Raw genomic sequence first — 19,997 nt, forward strand, 5'->3', positions numbered from 1 at the left:
ATGACCATTATTTAAAAATATATTTTATGTTATGGTATGTGTATAAATACTCATTCAAGTAGGTCATATTCAGCTTTATAAAGTTTATTTCTATACCTGCCTTAAAAACATTAATATGTAGCATCATAACGTCTGCTAGTTACTCTAAAAGTTATTGTCTTTGTACCTTTCATACAGGTGTGCTTTTCTAGGAAATGCAAATGGCTTTAGTTTCCAGGTAAATAATGATTCATGATATTCAATGTCTAACATAATCAAATAATGTGTATAATACTGAAGGAATAGTCATTATGAATATACCAGTTTATTTACTTGATACGTTCCTCATCTTGGTTTGTGATATTATCAACGATAAAATTTCATGGGGCAAAAAATAAATAAATAAAATTTCAGAGCATATAACTGAATGCCTTGAAAAGCATAGATATTATAAAAAAATGAGTAGATATTGTTATATTGTATTTATTCAAAGAAATATGGTATGGTAGGGATGGGGGGCTTCTTTCCCAAACTTGTGGTTTGTTCTCTCTCTTGTTTCCCCATTTTTATTATTTATTTATTCTTTTTTAAAGATTTGATTTATATATTTGACTAGTGAGAGAGATAGCAAGCAGGCGGAGAGGCAGGTAGAGAGAAAGGAAGGGAAGCAGGCTCCCCACCAAGCAGAGCGCCCCATGCGGGGCTTGATCCCAGGAACCTGGGATCATGATCTGAGCCGAAGGCAGAGGCTTAACGCACTGAGCCACCCAGACGCCCCTTTATTTATTTATTTATTTTAATTTAAGTATATTTCCACTCTTTAGGGGAAAGAAAAATATAAGAGAAATTGTTTTACTTTCTCTCACCCTTCACTCTAAAAGGCCGAGGGGAATGACTTATCTGATTGGTAAAACCTAAAGGAAGACTGTGCAGGCATGAATTTTATATTCTTTTACCTTTTCCATAGTAGCCTGTCTTCAGGATTCCTTCACTCTCTGTGCCCTGGGGCAGGTTGCACCCCTCTAGGTGTGCCCGAGTAACTGATAAGTCGGGCTTACTCAGAGGTGATAGGATATGGTTTCAAACCCAGTCACGGTGCAAGCGAGTATCTTTATCTCCATGTCTCTAACTCCTGAGTCCTACTTCTTAGGGCTTCAGAAAGCTCTAGAGGAAGAGTCAGACCAGATTACCTACCCTCAAACCCCACCATGAGTGAAAAGGGACTCATCTGCCCTCTGGAGAATAGAAGCACCTGGCATATATGTGAGCATGTCTTAGGATCCTCGACAGCTTTCTCTACCTATTTTCCTAAACTGAAATAAATACAGATGAAGTTTTCGCCCTTGTTTCAAGGCCTTAGTCCTAGAATAATCTTCTTCTGCTTAGCCAACAATAAAATATATGAGATTTTGTTTCATGCAATCTTGCTGAAGAGACTGAGAGTCAAGAAGGTAACTGCGCTAACTAGTGCTCCCTGCCAACGTCCCGACACTGGATTCCACTTGGATAAAACTTGAATGCATCGTGACTAGAAAGTGCACCAACTTTCTCCATGAATTTCCCTAGAAAACGATTGCATAGACCATTAAGGGAGTGTAACTAAAACTTGAAACCTATTTTCAGAACACAGGTAGTAAGCCCCTAATGAGTCTGCCTTGATTTCTAATTAAGAGCTGTTTTATCAACATATATTTATATGACAATTAGAGTAGAAATCATCACTTTGGATGTTGACCAAGAATTAACACACTACGAACAGGAATTCAGAACATTTATTGCAAGAGCTGAATAGTTGTAAATAACGTAGAACTGGCAAAGCAGTAACAAGGATAATTGTTTAGATATTTATTCTGTCAAAGTCATCAAACACCCCTCACAAACCGACAAAAATGTACTGCAATAAGCAATGCACCCCTACCCATTATTTTCCATTATACTGTGGAAAAACGTGAATTGCTATTTACAAAGTAATTTTATTTTTGGTAAGAACAAATTAACTATCAGATTAGCAAACCTTTTTTTTTTATTTTTTATTTATTTATTTTTTTTACTTTTAAACTGATGTTGAACCGTGGCATTAAGATAACTTTCACTTCTTTCAATAAAGACATTTTGTTGCATGCTATTTATTTGTTTAAATCATCTGTCATGCCTTAACAAAAACCTCCTAAGAATGTTCGAATTTGGATTTGTTTGCACGTGCAACTGAGATCTTATTAACATTAGTTGTCACTCTGCTTGTTTGACCTAAGTGACAAGATGCTGGTACCCGCCAGGCATTGACCGACTATGATAACAAACAGTTAAACAGCAATAATTAGAGATTTATCCCTTTATTTCCCCCAACTAGCCTACCTGGAGAATGTTCTGTTACATCATGAAGGCACAACACATTAAATATTTTGTGGCTATGGTCTAACACTTGTGTTACAACAACATTATCGTATATGAGGATCAACACAAACTCTGCCATTTCAACAAAGTTGTAGACACACATTTGCCCAGTTGAAACTATTTTTGAATAGTAATTTTTCTTCGATATATGCTAATTTTGATACATTATTTTTGTATGAGTGACAAGTACAGGATATTATATTACTTTCTGAAGGCTAACACTTTCCCCTTACTCTCTCACTTAATGCTACTAATTAAGTGATTTTGCTTCGCCTACTCTGAAAACAAGGATGTCAAGAAAATAGGTTCTGAATTTCCAAGCTTTTGCAGAAGTCCTGTTTTTATATAAACTTTTCGTCTTATCTTTATTTTTTACAGAATCCTAGCATCATAAGTGGTCACAGAAGAAGCAAGATTCCAGAACCTTTTTTTAAACACAAGTATTTGAGATCCTTTGAACAATGTGTGTCAAGACAGACTACTAACGCAGAAACACCTCACTAAAAGAAACAACAAAAATAACGGCAAAGAGGCAAATTAAGAAGAAGGAAGAAGCAACCATAAAACACAGAGTTATGCTACAACAGTTTTTAGGTGAACATCGTAAGTACACAAAAGTTGTTAATAATAACTTGCTTCTATTTACAAATACTTTAACACTGATTGACTTACAAGTATCCACTAACGTTGTTAACAGCACGATAGGTTTAATGCTTATCTTTTAAATTTCGCTTGAAGTATAATGTCAAGTATAGCAGTCCCAGCACAAATCAATGACAAAAAGAGCACAAATTTCTAACTGGATATGTTTGTCAGTCACTCTAATCCACAGAACTTTCTTACTCTCCAAATGCATATTCTATTGTTCATAGCAGCAGTCCAGGGTCAAAAGTAAAATTCAATTAAAAAACAACAACAACAACAACAAAACAAAAAACAAAACAAAAACAAAAAAATGGATATTTGCACAATGGAGTGATCTCTGGAGAGTTTAATCAATTCTAGTAAATAAGATCACATGGCTAGTAGAACTATCTTCTCTTTTATGTTGTAAAATTTTGTATCCTCCATGGTGCTAACACAAAGTTATGGATATCCCTGTTATAAAGGGGCATAGTTATAGAGATCTATTGAATACATAAAGCTCTGACACACAGGGTATTAGCATGTCTATTTAGATTAAAGTTATTAGGTCCCATATAGCTTTTTTTTTTTTTTTTAGAGTTGGTGCTCCTTCGGACTCTCAATAGTACCTCCCGCTTGCTTATAAGACTTCAGATTTGCCAGAGGAATGTCTGTCATGTGGCTGCCATTGTTGAAATGGCCTTCATTGGAGCCATACTGCTTACGGTCATTGAACTGGTTCCTGTTGCTATCTTCTTTCCAGGATCTGGTAAGGGTGTGCCCATTCACAAGCTTGTCCTTCTTGACCCATTCTTTCTGGGGTGCAAAGGTTGAGAGAGGAGATTTAGGGTGTTGATATGGACCCAAGCCAGGAGGCATCCAGCAATTATCAGAGTGACCCAAAACCAAGCACTCTTGAGTGCACATCTCTGTAGCTTCAGCTAATCCTCGGGGACCCAAAGGCCCATCTACAGAGGGCAAGAGACAGAGAGAATAAGAAAAGAAAGTGGTTAGAATTTTAATGTAAAATTGTCTCCTTAGACAAAAAGTGCATCAGTGATCTCATTTTCTCATGAAAAGCGTAACTTAAACAATTCAAATAATTCAAATGCTTTCAAGAAGAAATCAAATTGGTTGCTGTGAAAATAAGAATCATCTCTTTCCTTAGGCCTTCACTTACAGCCAGAAACAGACAAGAGTAAACAGATACATCATTTCGGATCAACCCTTTCTATGGCATATGTATTATTACTGATTTATCTTCTAATCCTCAACTTAAAAAAGCTCTTATTTATGAGAAATCATAAAAAATAGAAAAATTTTACATGTGATGTTGAAAAATGTATGAATGTACAACTCCATAAAAATAAAAAGCAAAAGTACTGCTTGAAATATTATATTAAAAGTAAGTACTCTAGGGCACCTGGGTGGCTCAGTGGGTTAAGACTCTGCCTTCAACTCAGGTCATGATCCCAGGGTCCTGGGATCAAGGTGTGCACCTGGCTCTCTGCTCAGCAGGGAGCCTGCTCCCCGCCCCCCCCACGTCTGGTTCTCTGCCTACTTGTGATCTCTCTCTCTCTCTCTGTCAAATAAATAAATAAATAAGTAAAATCTTTAAAAAAATAAATGAATATAAAAATAAAATTAAATACTCTAAATGGTTACATAAAATACCATTTTTCCATATAAACACATGTTAATTTACATGAAATCACGTGAAAATAACTGCATATTTTAAAAAATCAAAAATAACTAAAAGAATATTTTAATTAATTTGTATGTTATTAAAGGAACACCTAGTCTGCTACAAACATTCTGAAATCCAAGTAAATAAAAAGTCATTTTCATCTGAAGACAGCATTTGTCTTCTTCCAAGCTTAAACTATTTTCTATATTTCTAAGTGTATTAAATAAACCGAATTTCACTAGAAGGAAAGTTTAGCTAAAGTTGCAAATTGGATCACATGAAGTCCAATATTCAGGGGAAAAATTCATCATAGATATTTATCTATTAGTTTGTGGGGTTTTTTGTCTGCTTTTACTAGCAGGCAGTCTAGAACATACATTTTAACCAGATTTCAAAAGCAAACTCTTTTCTGATTCTATAAAGAGGAAATTAACCTTTTACTGAAAAACAACAGCCAAAATGATTTAGGAAAATTTGTTTTGCTTTATTCTTTTCCCCTTGATTAAATAGTCAAGTGATAAGTGATAGGCTGGAAATTAGGAATTGATTTTATGAATGAAGTTACCTGGATAGGCAAGACTAGAGAGTTATCAGAGTAAAAACGTAGAAGAAAGTGATGAAAACATCTGCATGATTGCCTCAACAATGATTAAAACACTTAGCTAGAATGTGTGTCTTTGCTAAAACCCAAATTAGCACTACTGGCACTTAAGTGCACAATAATTGTGTTGTTGTTGTTGTTGTTGTTGTTGTTTTTTAAATATTAACATCTGTTTGGCTTACTAATACTTCAGTTATTCCTTCCATATGGAAAAATACCTTCCAAAATAGGTAAAAGTTGATGGCCAATACTCGAGACCCCAAAACACGAGCAACATCACAACAGACACCAGATGTGAAAACAACATGGCTGAAATTTACCATTTCCTACAAGCTCAAATTTTAGTCATTTTGAAAATCTAAACTCTTCTCTTTAAAATAACTTTAAAATTCCTTTTCATTTGACCTGTATTCTCATCCCCTCAAAAGAGAAAAGTTTTATTTTGTTTAAACACATGTTTGTTACTCAAAACTATTTCTCACCAATCTCCAATGATTACTACTTCCTAGTATATTTAACTTAAACTTCTCTATGGGCCTTTCTTTGCCCTCTGAATTCTGTCCACACTTCAAAAGTTCAAACTAATTTCTTCCTTTTAGGTTCACAGAGGTGTGTTCAAGGACTCTACATCCACAAAGCTAACACATTTTGCTTAAACCAAACCATGTTCCATATATTGAGATCACAAATTTAGAAGATGCTTTTTGCCTCTTCCATTTTCTTTTATTTAATTACTTACTCTTTCAAGGTCAGCTTGCTTCCTAAGTACCACTGCTAAATTCCATAACTACAACAATTCATACCTCATATGCACCTTGAAGATTTTCACAGATCTCCTCTGATGAATGATGAATATCCTAACTGAGCTCCCTCAATTCTTGCCTTAATGATACTTTCATCTTTTGGAGGAGGTTCTGTACATTCATGAAGATCACTTTATTTTTGTTTTATCCCAAATAGATTTAAAATCCATTAATGAGGAAAAAAAATGACTTCTCAAGTCTTCTGGTTCCTCATAGTGCTAAGCAATAGTGATGATCTATGAACAATATTAATTGTTAATTAAAATTTTATGGGGTTGAAAATGTTCTGAGAAATAATTAAAAATATCCTCTGCTTAAAGGCAGACCTTAAGTAATTATAATAGAAGATGCTGATTTAACAAACATCACACCAAAAGCTTCCTCAACAACACATCTCTTTGCCTAACAATACTTTGTGACAGCTAATAAATGAATTATTTAACTTTTCTGTTAAATATATTCACTCCTTTCAAGACATCAATGGAGGTAAAGTAATCACCAGTTTGATGTATAATCTAGCTTGAGGACTAGATACCAGCCTTTCGTTTTTACTTTTCTAGAACCATTAAGTTTTTCTTGTTGTTAATACCTCCAAAGGAAAACAAATAATCGGCTACCTCAGAAATAGCAATAGAATCAGGTTTTTATTGAGTACATAAAAAAGGGAGAATATGCAAGATTATTTTTAAAATAGCTCTATCCAACATTCATTACCGTCTCATTAAATTAAGGATATTATCCAGAGATTGAGAAAGTGTGTATGTGTGTGAGTATATGTGAATCCTTAGTCCTCAGCAGTGAGGGACACATTTTAACAAAGAGCATTTTTTTTCAGAACTAGTAACATTTATTTATTCCATAAATATTTACTGAGCATGTACTATATGCTGACACTGTGACAGGCACCAAGAATACATCAGTGAACAAAATCAATGTCAACCCTGTCCTCATAGAGTTTTCAGGTTATCTTGGGAAACAATTATTTTAAAAGCAGTGAACAAAGAAGAGAGCAAAAGGTGTCCTTAGTAATGAAAGGTGTCATTACCAGTTACCTGATTTAAGAAGGTTTGTCTCTTTATAAGGTGAAAGATGGACTTTGTTCCCTGTTATGTCATTTCTATCTTTTTCTGAAAGTTCCTCTTACAGATAATTGACAATTGAAGGCATCACAGTCAAAATTTATGTGTACTATACAAAAATCTTTGACTTGAAATAAAATTAGTTTCTTTCCATTAAACAATATTAATCACTCTCTGAGAATTGTACTTAATGATTTATATTTATGAATAAATTTGAAAGCCTTTGATAAAATATATAAGTAAATTTACAGACATTTTGTATGTTTTTAGGTAAGTCTTTCAGGCTGTATAAGATTTAAAGATCCACCACAATGTGGTAGACAACACAACATTGGGATGAAAGCCCAAAGTTTTTGTTACAGCTCTGAAGGAGAAAATGCCTCTGGGCAGGGGCCACACAGAGAACTGCAACAAAGAATAGGTTAAAAAGAAACCAATTTCAGGGGGCAGTTTATGCATGGCAAATAGGGTGGGATGTTTCCTGGGCTCTCCATGGATTGACTAATAGTTGAATAATTCCTGAAAATCTAGGGCATATGGGGCTGTCCCCAGTTATTTGGTACCTAAGAGCTGTGGCACTTAGGGAGGTTGCATAATGATCTAGGACCCTAAGAGCTCTAGAAGGGGAGTAGTGTGTGGTCTGGGTTTATTCAAGAAGGGGAATTCTAGCCAGGGCCTCAGAACTGAATCAAGACTGCATTAAAGAAAAAAAAAAAAAAACCCTATATTAAAAACCTATATTAAAGTATATTATACCAGTGTCCTTATATGCTTGAGCTGCACTATGGGAAAATATACTTTGCTTTATGCTTTGCTAAGTTTTTATTTTGGGATATGACATTAAATAGGGAAATGTTTTCTTTTTTTTTTTATTTGGGCCTTTATATAATCACCGGCAGTTGCCCTGATATTAAAAAACAAACAAACAAAAAAAAAACCCAACAACAACAACAAAAAAAAAACCCATGGGTTTTATTTTGGGAATTAACAATGCTTCCAAGTTGTCATGAATGGGTAAAAAGGAAAAAACAACAACAACAACAACAAAAAACAAAAAAACAAAACCCACTTTTTAAATTAAAAAGTCCCGACAGTCCCCGCTCTTTAGAAGTTTATAATCGGAAGCATGTTGAACATGGAAGAGTTTCCAATTCATTTCTTTTATTTTTAGAAACAGTGACTGAGTTGTTTTATACTTTTTGAAAGGAGAAAAACATTCTTTCTAAAGCACTGATATGGATAACTGTCACTTTCTAAAATATAATTAAAAATAACCATTCATGGGGCCCCTGCGTGGCTCAGTGGGTTAAAACCTCTGCCTTTGGCTCAGGTTCCCGGGATGGAGCCCCGCATCAGGCTCTCTGCTCTGCAGGGAGCCTGCTTCCTCCTTTCTCAGCCTGCCTTTCTGCCTACTTGTGATCTCTGTCTGTCAAATAAATAAATAAAATCTTAAAAAAAAAAAAAAAACATTCATTCTCCATCAAATACAGGGCACTTGAAATATCAGGAAAGTTTTGATAATATTGCAGAAAGTATATACATTAAAATATTGCTCTTTATCTTTGACCATGATTATTTTTAATGCTATCACTATAAGTAATTATTTTAATTGATGATTAATTATAGTTATTTTCCATTCATAAGCTCCCTCAGAAAGAGTTTACTGAATATCTGTCATATGCCACATATATCAGATACTGTGCTGGATTCTTAATAAATGTCTGAAGACTTTTACATGTGTGCATCCACAAGCGTTTTCCCTGTTTCTCCAATTATTTATTTACTTTCTTGTCCTGCTTGTGCAACATCACACAGTATCTACTTAGAACCCAGGTCAGGAATCCAAACTTCTTACCAATATTTTAACAGTTTCAGCATTATGCAATTGGTTTCCCTTCTCTTCAAAAATAATTAAAATCTACCATCATGATTTTTCTAACACTGAAGCTTTTATTGATTTTTCTTAAAAGCCTAAATTATTTGTTCCCTTTCAAAATTTGCAATCTATGAGCTTGGTTATCATTCCAGGTTTCTGAATGTATAAAGACACAAGGGTTGGTAAAACTATACAAGCCATCTGTCTCTGCATTTAAATGTTGAAAGCAAATACAGAAGCACATAATTGAAAGCTTGAAAGTTGTTTCAGTTAATATTTATATCAGGTGTCAGTGTATTTCCCTCTCCACATTTGTACAGCTCACCTTCTCACTCAAAACCCAACAAAACACTTTTTCTGTGGTTAGGCATCAACAGCTGTCAGAGAGCTGCTTGAATTGCTGACTTTTAAAAATGTGAGTTTACAATGTGAAACTATCCAAATTAATGGATCTCCAGCAATCCCTGAATGGTAGGATAGTTGAATGGGTTTTGATCTCATTTTGTTATACCCAGAAGCAGAACTGTTTCTTCATTGATTAACTTACTGCTATAATTAACAAGTACCTTATGGCTTGTCCTCCACATAATTTTCAACCTGGTGACTTTAAAACCTTTTAATTCCAAAGCTTGAAACTAATATTAAAAAAAAAAAAAATCATGAGATCTTCCTATTTCCGGTTAGGTTTCATACTGTATGAAGATTTGGCCTTTTATGTGAATGAATTTTCTTTAGAATTTTTACTGTTAGGTAAAATAAGATTAAACAGACTGCCAGAGTTGAATTGCAAAAGAGATAAGTCATTTTTATATCATTTGGGATCAAACTCATCCCTTCTCACTCAATTTTTCCTTTTGCTCAATTTTTATTATAGGAAAATAGCTCTTCCTTGCAGAACGCACCTGATTCTCATGTTATAATGGCATTTTTGTGATAAGAACATATCACCATTTTTATGCAAAACATTTGTTCTTAAGTTCTAATTTTGCTGATTTCCCGTTTTACAGTAGCAGGAATGGAATATGTAGAGTCATGCATCCCTAAACACCTTGGAGTGAAGGATACAGCCACAGATATGGATTTGCTGAAGCAGTTTCCCAGATCTCTAGGTACAACAATGAAACTTCTTCACTTTTTCTAAAGAAATTTCCATTTCATGTAGGCTTTTATCCTATAATGTTACTTCACACTTGCTGTTATTAATATACTGAGAAAAACCTTACTTTTCATACTTATTTCTTGCCTAAATCAATTTCCCTATAATAAAATTTCAGGGAAACAAATATTTTCACTCACTACATTTGAAGTTAATTTTATCATCTCTAAGAAACCAATCCAAAAATATTAGTATTTTTACTAGCTCATTTTCACCATCATTTTTAGCTTATTTCTGTTTTCTTTAACTATTTTTTCGTTTTCCCCCTTATCTTTCTTTTTTCTTTTTTGTTTTTCCTTTTTTTTTTTTTTTTTTTTTGAGGCAAGCTGTAACAGTGGAACAATTTCCTATCATTGTTGTGGATCACCTCGAATGGAAAGCCAAAGCTAAATGCTTATGTAAATACAGAGGGCCCTGAAAAAATTCTGATAAAGTCATTTGCCAGGTACCCCTCCTAACTACTATTCCATCATCACTGTCTTTATTGAACAGTTGCTGTTAAAAATCAAATCAGTTAATTTCCTTCCAATCTAAATATGGGAAAAATTAATTTCAAATATGAGAAGTTGGCATGAAAAACAGAGGAAGTTGTTGAGCATTACCCACAATCCCTTTTGATACATCATTCTACTTCAGTTCCCATTACAGGATGCCAAATCAAACCTTTTAAATCAATGTCACATGGGAATAAACATCAGCTATTACTCTGCTCTTGCACAGAAAAATAATCAAAATCTATAATAAATTCCATGGCCATGAACTGAGATTGGTATATGATGTAATACGGCACAGTTATGTTGACGGTCTAAATCCAAAAATAGATCTGGCATATTTGAGTATACTTAAGGGAAAAATATTTTTCGTTCATTTACTCAACAGGTTTTGTTGGATCTCAAACAAAACAAAACAAAACAAAACAAAACAAAAAACCTGTTTTAGTGTCAAGAGATTGCTGCATAGAACATCAAAAATCAGAACCAGTCTAGAAATGTCAGATCACATGGTCATCATCGATAGCCAGGGCAAACAGAAACATATTTGAAACACAATAAAACAATGAATTAATATGGACTTTGTGAAAGTATTTTTAGATTCCTAAGAGATTTCAGCTCCCAGTTTCTCATCTATAAATTGAGAGTAAGAGACTAGATTTTGATGAATGACCTCTACCGTTTTCTTATTCCCTTATCAAATTCCATTGTGGTTTGCCATAGATAATCAAACTTTTCAGTGTTATATTCGTTTTAGTAATGAGAAGCCCCAGACAGAACAAAGGAATTATAAATCAATTTTTCCTATCGACTACTGTATTATTTAGGTCACATTTAGGTCTTTGAATGTAAAACTATATTTAGAACAAGTATTTAGATTTCTAAATCTAAGTAAAAACCTAATGATTTTGGCAGAGTTTTTAGCTTATAGCTCAGATTTAAACCCTACATTGTGACTCCCCCTACAAGTCACCTTGAGAAGCAAATGCAAAAACCCACACCGGCAGGATTTGACAAAACCTTTGGTTAACAAGTAAACAAGGATTAAATGTTTTACACATTCCTCATACAGATTTTTTTCCTTGGTCACAGATGAAAAGTCAACATTTGCAGATGGAGACAGTCCAAATACAATAACACATGGCCAGCCCAAGCAGCAGATTCTCTGCGGGAGAGGATATTGCTATTTGGACAAACGTTATAGCTCACAAAGAATGGAGAGCACTTCTTTAAAAATCTTTAGCTTTCTTCTGCATGGCATAAATATCCGCTGCTTTTTTCTCACCTGCAAAAGCTAACTGTTGCAAAGAAAATTATGGTTGATAATTTTTTCTTAGCCATTATCAGTCTTTGATGTTGTGATCAGTTGAACGGGAAAGGTCTATGGTTATAGATTCTTTAAATTAATGACCAAATTTTGACCAAATTGTTTGATGTGAAGCACCTTATTTACATCATTGCAGATCACATTTACTTTCTTTTATAGTTTACCATTTCTTTTGATTATATTTAATAACTTTCAAGTCTCATTCACATATTGATATTTAGCTGAATTATTCTCCATTACTTGCAAATTGCATTGTTTCTCAAAAAAAAATGTAGTAAATCTTATTTGATGGGCAACACATTTGAAGGAGCCAATCTAAGGTGTTAAGAAATAAAGTAAGTTTTTACAGATTAATTTTAGGCTGAGCTCCAAATTAAAAACAAAGAAACAAGCTATGTAATCTTCTGCCCCCTTAAAAAAAATCCTCAGTTGCTTATCTAAAACTAGGTCAGTAGTACACAATATTGTGAAGTAATCTGCCTTTACACAATCTCCACTGGTTCCCATATTGCAGAATGGGGAAGAGAAACAAACTGGTGAGGTTAACTTTCATTTGCATAGTGGACTCTGATGATCTTCACCTGGGACGCTTGTAACTGCAGCCTTGTTCCTCCCTAGTCTGAGCTACAGATTCTTCTCCCAGTCTTCAGAGGGCATAGAGACTTGTCCCAATTTATTTTAAGCATTCTGGGTCCTCAGTTCCCTCACTGCTAACAATCTCACAACCCCCGCTGCTGCTGCTCACGTTCAAGGACTTGACTTTGAGATTCGAGGACATTGAGGACTTATCCTCTTCCGGTATGTGCTGTCCCTGTGGTCCAAATAACTAAAGCTCTCAAATTTTCACATGTATCAGAGTTAGCTGGAGGGCTTTTTAGTGCATATAATGCTTGACCCCAACCAGGAATGTTGATTCTGTAGGCTTGAGGTGAAACCCCCAAATTTTCAAATTTAACAAGTTCCTTGGTGCTGTCACTTTTTTCCTGATTTCTCTAGTCCATCACTAGCCTCACTGTTTCTGTTTCCTTTTCCAGACTTCTAACAGTTGGACTGCTCAGTGCTCCTTTTCTCGATTCATTCCAGGTGAGCTCACATGATGGTGGGGACTCACATGTCGTATATTTATATATATTTATATTTCCAGTTTGTTCTCCTGGGGCCACATCAGCATATCTGATCATCAGCTCCTCGACATCATTTCAATTTCTAACTGGCCGTTCCAAGTAACATAATTCCGGCTACTTTTCCTTTCTCCAAACCTGCTACTCTGTCTACATTTGCCATTCTTATATAAGGCACACTGCTTGCTCAATTCAGACAAAAAGAAAAAGAAAGGAATAAGCCTTGACACCTGTTAGGCAGAAACCTAAAATGCCTCTCCTTTCAATATTCTCTCAACTATCCCTGGGACCATGCATATGATGAGATATCATACAAGTGATTGTGTTACATTATATAGTTACTATGGACTGAAGGTTTCTGTCCCCCCAAATTCATATGCTGAAACCCTATCACCCAGTGTGGTGGTATTTGGGTATTTGGGATTAGATGACATTTAAATGAGTCATGAAAACCTCAATAATGGGATAAAGAAGAATCCAAAAAGCTAGCTCCTTCAGTCGCACTTCCCCTTTCCCTCTCCTCTACCGCTACCCCCCCTTCCCTTCCTCCTCCCCACTTCTCAGTCCAGTGAGGATATAGCAAGAAGATGGCTGTCTATAAACCAGGAAGAGGGATCTCACCACACACAAATTTTGCCTGCATCTTGATCTTGAACCTCCCAGCCTCCAGAACGATGAAAAATAAATGTTTATTGTTTAAGACACTCAGACTCTGGGATTCGGGTACAGCAGCCCAAAGGGATGAAGACAATGGCAAAAGGGACACTGCAGACACAATAAAGTCCTTTATTTACAAATGAGGTTGATGCTTAGTTAAATAAAAGAGAGATTATCCAGTAGGCCTAATATCATGATGTGAGCCCTTGAAAAGCAGGGAGTTTTCTCCAGTAGAGGCAGAAGGAAGCTCATATTCAAAACACGGTATGATTCCATGTGCCATGGGTGGCTTTCAAAATAGAAAAGAACACACAGAAAAGATCTGAGAGCAGCCTCAAGTGCCAGAGAACAGCTCCAACTGGGCAGTCCACTCGGTAGCCATTAGGACAACAAGGATCTCAGTCCCACAACCATAAGGAACAGGAGTCTGCTAATATGCAAAATTAACTAAAAAATGGATTCTTCCTTAAAACCTCCAGAGAATAATTCAGTCTAGCTGTTACCTTGAGTTCACCTTTGTGAGAGCCTAGGCATGTTGAGTCCACTTGGACTCTTGGGATAATAAATAGATGGAAGCTGAGAGAATATATTTGTAATGCTGTACCCAGCTAAACTGTGTAATTGGTGACTCAGCAACAGAAAACTAATATAACATCTGTCATTTACTCAAGACACACAGCCAAAGTTCTTTAGTCTGCCTACTTCCCTGAAAACCCACCAGCTCAAGCCACTTGTACTTCCTAACTTTTTTAAAGCTGGAGCCCCAATGTGGGGTTTGACATCATAACCCCAAGATCAAGAGTTTCATGCTCTACTGACTGAGTCTTCCTCCACTCTTCTGACATTCCGATGTCTAACTAGAGGCATCTATCTATCCATTTCAATCAATTGATAAATAAGGATATAAATGACCCTTGGACAATGAGGAGGTTCGGAGCACTGACCCCCATGCTGTTGAAAATCTGCACACTTTTGATTCCCCGCAAATTTAACTACTAATAGCCTACTGTCGACCATAAGTCTTACTAATAACATAAACAGTCAATGAACACACATTTTATATGTTGTAGGTATTATATATTATGTTCTTATAATAAAGTAAGCTAGAGAAAAGAAAATATTAAGAAAGGCATAAAGAAGATACATTTGTAGTACTGTACTGTATTAATAAAAAAATAAAATAAAATTCATGTCTAAGGGGCCCATGCAGTTCAAACCCATGTTGTTCAAGACTCAACTGATGTTACAAGTATGTAACTAATGCACTTATATTTGTTTCCTATTACTGCTGTAACAAATTATCACAAACTTAGTGGCTTAAAACAACATAAAGTTATTCTCTTACAGTTCTAGAGGTCAAAAGTCTGAAATCAATTTCATGAAACTAAAGTCAGCATGTCAACGGTACTACTTCCTTCTGGAAACTGTGGGGGGAGATTCCATTCCCTTTCCTTCTTTTAGCTTTTGGTGGCCATCAACATTCCTTGACTTCCAAGTGCGTCTTCCATTTACAAAGCACATCTATCTCCCCTGCTTTTATCATAGCCTTCCTCAAACTTCTGAATCCTTCTTATAAAGACCATTATGATTACATAATGCCTAGGTGGCTAATCCAGGATAATCTTCTCATCTCAAAATCTGAAATTTAATCACAACTGCAAAGTCCCTTTTGCCATGGAAGATAACATTGTCACATGGTCTAGGGACTAGGATGTGAATCTATTTGGGGGCTACTCAGTCTAACATAATATTTAGGGCAGAATGCATCACTCCTTTGCCTCCCATCACATCAGAGTAATAGACATGCTCCTTTCTATGGTCCAAAAAGTTTCACATGATCTGGCTTCTGTCTAACTCTCTGAACTCATATCTCCCACCTGCTCTCTGCAACCCCACCTTACTCTGCTCCACTGACTTTCTTGCTGTGCCTCAAATCCACCAAGATTAATGAGGTCCTCAGATTTGCTATTATTTCTGTCTGGGCTGTCTTTTCATTGGCCTTAAAGAAACTCACTCACTGCATTTAGAGGTTTCCTCAAATTCAATCATAAAGGCATTTACTGAGCACTTTATAAAAACAAAATATCTGCTACCCAGTCACTCTATTTCCTTACCCAGCTGATTTTTTCTTGATATCTCTCATTGTTACCTGCCACAATGTATTTATCTGTTAATGATCTAGCTCTCACAGTAGAATGTAAGCACCACAAAGCCAGGTAGTTTGTTTTTGATAACTGCATGTGTTACCAGGGACTGGGACATTGTAGATAATTACTGGAGATGTTTCAAAACAAATGAATAAATAAAGTTTGTTCTGAGCCCTCAGATCAGTGAGCTTACATAAAAACTGTACACAAAACATTATGTCACAAGTAATTTACATTGAGAAAATTGTAATCAAATAGTTTTTACGTGTACATAAGAAACTTTGCTAAGAGTTCCCAGCATAAAACGTCACTAGGATAGTGCTTGGAATATCTAGATGGAATTAATTAATGCAAAACGGCTGCACTTAAAAGCACTTACACACTACCCTACTTCGGAGATGAAGCAAGTGGAATGTCCCAAAATGAAACATAATTAGGTCGCTTCCTGTGTCTTCTCAAACTACTTGATCATGCCAGAAAGGTTATAACTCCTTTAACCATCAGAGATCTTTAGATGTCCTCCAAAGTCCAGATTCACAGGATCCATGACAAAATAATTCTTTAAAGCCTGAAGACACCAAAGTAATTGTTAGCCATTATTGTAAAGCAGAACCTAATGAGATGCAGATAATTGTATAAGATTTAGCTCTTCAGTACAGGAATGTTCAGGTAAGTGGGAAGACATTTAAAAAACTGAAGTTGATTAGGGAATGTATTGAAAACTTAAATGTAGTTTAGATTCTATAAATACACTGGCTTAAAACTCTAAGGGATGAAATTATTTTTCATGAATTTTAGGGGAAAAGGTGATTTTAAAAGAAGATAATATGTCACATTAGAGTACACATAAAATATCATGGTAAACTTCACTGCTTAAATTCAGTTGAACATAAAGAAAACTACTCAAAAAAATGAGAAGTTTAATGTTATATTTTGAAAGAATCTCCTAAGGGAACTGTTGAAAATGGCATTACTTCATTATTGAAAATGGCCCGTATAATAGACTATTGTGGAGAGAAATCTTGCCCTCTCAGGGTGATGCATAGAATTACCCATTCCAATCTAAAATGTATCTTTATCTCTGAATGCACCTTGCAAATCCAGAGAAATTACTTCATTAATATCGGTCTTTGAAAGATAAATTTCTCTCTTAAAATAATAAGTGTTACATGGGAATTTTATAACATCTATGCAAATTCAGCTGAGATTTCCTGCATTATTTTCTGCTCTGCCTATTGCCAATTGGAGACCATAGTTTTCCGATACTAGAAAACATCTCTTTAATAATTCGATGTTATTGGTAGTTGACCCGAACTCCCAACTATTCGACAGACACAATGTGGCCATACTTACCACCAAAAACTTCTTGTCATTACGATTTTATGAGATGTAAATCATCACCCTTTTTCTGATAAAGAAATAAACTTCATTGCAACATCAATGTACTTTACCATCTAAACAAAAATATTTACAAATTTCTCAAGATTAAGCTTATATTTACATGCAAAATTTTAGGCAAACTAGCATTATTCTCAGGATAGAGTTTCAGAGTGAAGTAGGAAAACAAAAGAGGGGATAGGGCTGCCATTAATTCTGTATCCAGGAGAAAAAAATCTTGGTAAGCAAAATTTGACCTTCTATTCTGAGGGGTATTCTTTTTTCTTCCTCTGGGTTATTTCAATAATTTCTTTGGAGGTCTTACGGCTAATCACATCTGTTTCCTATCCTGGTCTTCTGTCCCTCTGCAATGAAATTATGCAATGAAATGTTTTATTATCTTCCAATATGTCTCTCCAAAATGATCCATCTCTTGGGCATAATTTGTGGTTGGTTACTCTGACCAACTCATTAGTCTGATAATGTTATTGACTAAAATGCTAAGTGTTATCCTTTGGAAGAATATCTACACCTCAGTAAGATCCATTGAAAGCCATTTTAATTCATACACATGAAGGCTTGAGGCATGGTGGCAGATGAATTGGGATTTCGAGATAGAGAAGGCTTTGAGGCATCCATCAAATCTCAAGGTGAAAATATGCCTCTCCACAAGCTCGTGTAGCTAGCATATCTTTCAATGTCCTGGCATGGAAGAGAGGGCACTCAAAAGGATTAATGAGGAGTTTAATGAAGGAACTCTTCGTGGAGTGTGGGCTGGAGAAAGTGCACTAATAAAAACAAGGGAGGGAGGCAAGGACCTGGAAGAGTATTAATTTTTTTTAAAGATTTTATTTATTTATTTGACAGACAGAGATCACAAGTAGGCAGAGAGGCAGGCAGAGAGAGAGAGAGAGGAGGAAGCAGGCTCCCCGCTGAACAGAGCGCAATGCGGGGCTCAATCCCATGACACTGAGACCATGACCCGAGCCAAAGGCAGAACCTTTAAGCCATGAGGCCACCCAGGCGCCCCGAAAAGTATGAAATTATTACCACTCCCATACCTAAAGGGGTAAGGAACAGGGAGTGTGGGACAGGCTTGAAATCTAGAAAGAACTACGGAAGATTTGGAAGAATACACTCCGGAGTGTATTCTTCCAAAGAGTGAACCAAAGAGTGAATAGACAAGACAAATTATGATATAAAAGATAAGAGCAAGTGTGGGAACGTCTTTGTTTCTGTTTTGTTGTTGTTGTTTGTTTGTTTGTTTGTTTGTTTTTGCTTTTGTAAGTCACTAGACACAAAGCCAATAAATATCCAGTCACAAAGGCCTGACTGGTCTAAAGCCAGTTTCAAAATCCTTTATGGTCATCTACCACAAATCCAAGAGTGACCAGTTTACAACAATGCTTCCTATTAAATAGACATGTTATATAAGCCAATTATAAGGATAACAACTCAGAATAAATATTAAAAAAATTTAAAGTAGCCATATAATTATTAAAAATAATGCAAATGAAGCTAAAATGTACACTAAATACTAATTATGAAATCATTGGCTCGGGGCGCCTGGGTGGCTCAGTGCGTTAAAGCCTCTGCCTTCGTCCTGGGATCGAGCCCAGCATCGGGCTCTCTGCTCAGCAGGGAGCCTGCTTCCTCCTCTCTCTCTGCTTGCCTCTCTGCCTACCTGTGATCTCTGTCTGTCAAATAAATAAATAAAATCTTTAAAAAAAATCTATTCCTAAAAAAAAAAAATCATTGGCTCTACTTCAGAAGATTTGATCTTATAGGTTCCTAGAGTATATAATTTCCAACATCCATATAGCACTCTCCCCTATCTGAAAATTCAAGCTCTTTAATTAATAAGGATGGTATGCATGCAGTCACTAACAAGTATGCTGTTAAATAAACAGGAAATGTGGCCTATGCCTTGTTCTCTAATGATATGAATAACTTTTTAATTATTATTAAAAAGAGAGCCAGTAAGGATGAACGAAATACACCATTTCTTCTTAATATTTTAGTAAAAACTCTTGAAATGTTGCATTTCATATACTCACCAAAAATCACACTCTTTGTATACGTAGATACAAAAATAACTAACCTAGTATAGTCATTGAGAATAAAAATTATTGTAAATTCATAAGTCATAATTTCTGTGCCTTTCTGACTATATGCAGGAAAATAAAGTTAAAGCACTTGATTCTTGTTTCGAGTTCTTGAGTTGGCCTCTGTGCCTCAGTCTACCACATCAATAAAATCATGAGACAGCTGGCCCTTGCCAAACATTATCAATACTGCTTAGGATGTCAGTTAGTTTCTCTCTAATAGAAGTGACCTGCACAGTGGACCTTTACTTTTTAATCTAGATGATAGTCAAAGGTCCTGAGATCTGTGAACCTTTGGCAAGATTTATAAAGTTAAGTTGTCATCTAGAACAATTGGTATGGCTTTGGTTCAAAATCAATCACTATGAGCATTCTGGGTCTGGCTGAAATCCCCCAAAATGTTCTCTCTGTCAGCATGGAATGTAAATAGAACAATGAAAGCATATTTTGCCACCATGCTAAAACTAATAAATTGCTGGGAGATGCTACTCGGGGAATAGATCTATCCATCTATTCATCCATCAGGTTGAGATCTTCAAGTTACCAAACTGACAGTAGCATTAATTTCGCTAA

The 19,997-nt window shown here is 35.5% G+C and overlaps 1 protein-coding gene across 5 annotated transcripts in view; it reads right to left on the reverse strand.

Moving 5' to 3' along the window:
* Nucleotides 1-1,735: 1,735 nt before the first annotated feature.
* PCDH9 (protocadherin 9) overlaps nt 1,736-19,997 on the reverse strand; it is an 827,735-nt gene continuing 809,473 nt past the window's right edge. For all 5 annotated transcript variants that reach the window (XM_082701258.1, XM_082701260.1, XM_082701257.1 and 2 more), the window contains one exon: nt 1,736-3,965. In XM_082701258.1, the coding sequence (XP_082557384.1) occupies nt 3,592-3,965 (374 nt within the window). In that variant the 3' untranslated portion in view covers nt 1,736-3,591. The remainder of the gene's footprint in view (nt 3,966-19,997) is intronic.

The sequence above is a fragment of the Mustela nivalis genome, assembly GCF_964662115.1.
Source record: "Mustela nivalis genome assembly, chromosome: 15".
Classification (NCBI taxonomy): domain Eukaryota; kingdom Metazoa; phylum Chordata; class Mammalia; order Carnivora; family Mustelidae; genus Mustela; species Mustela nivalis.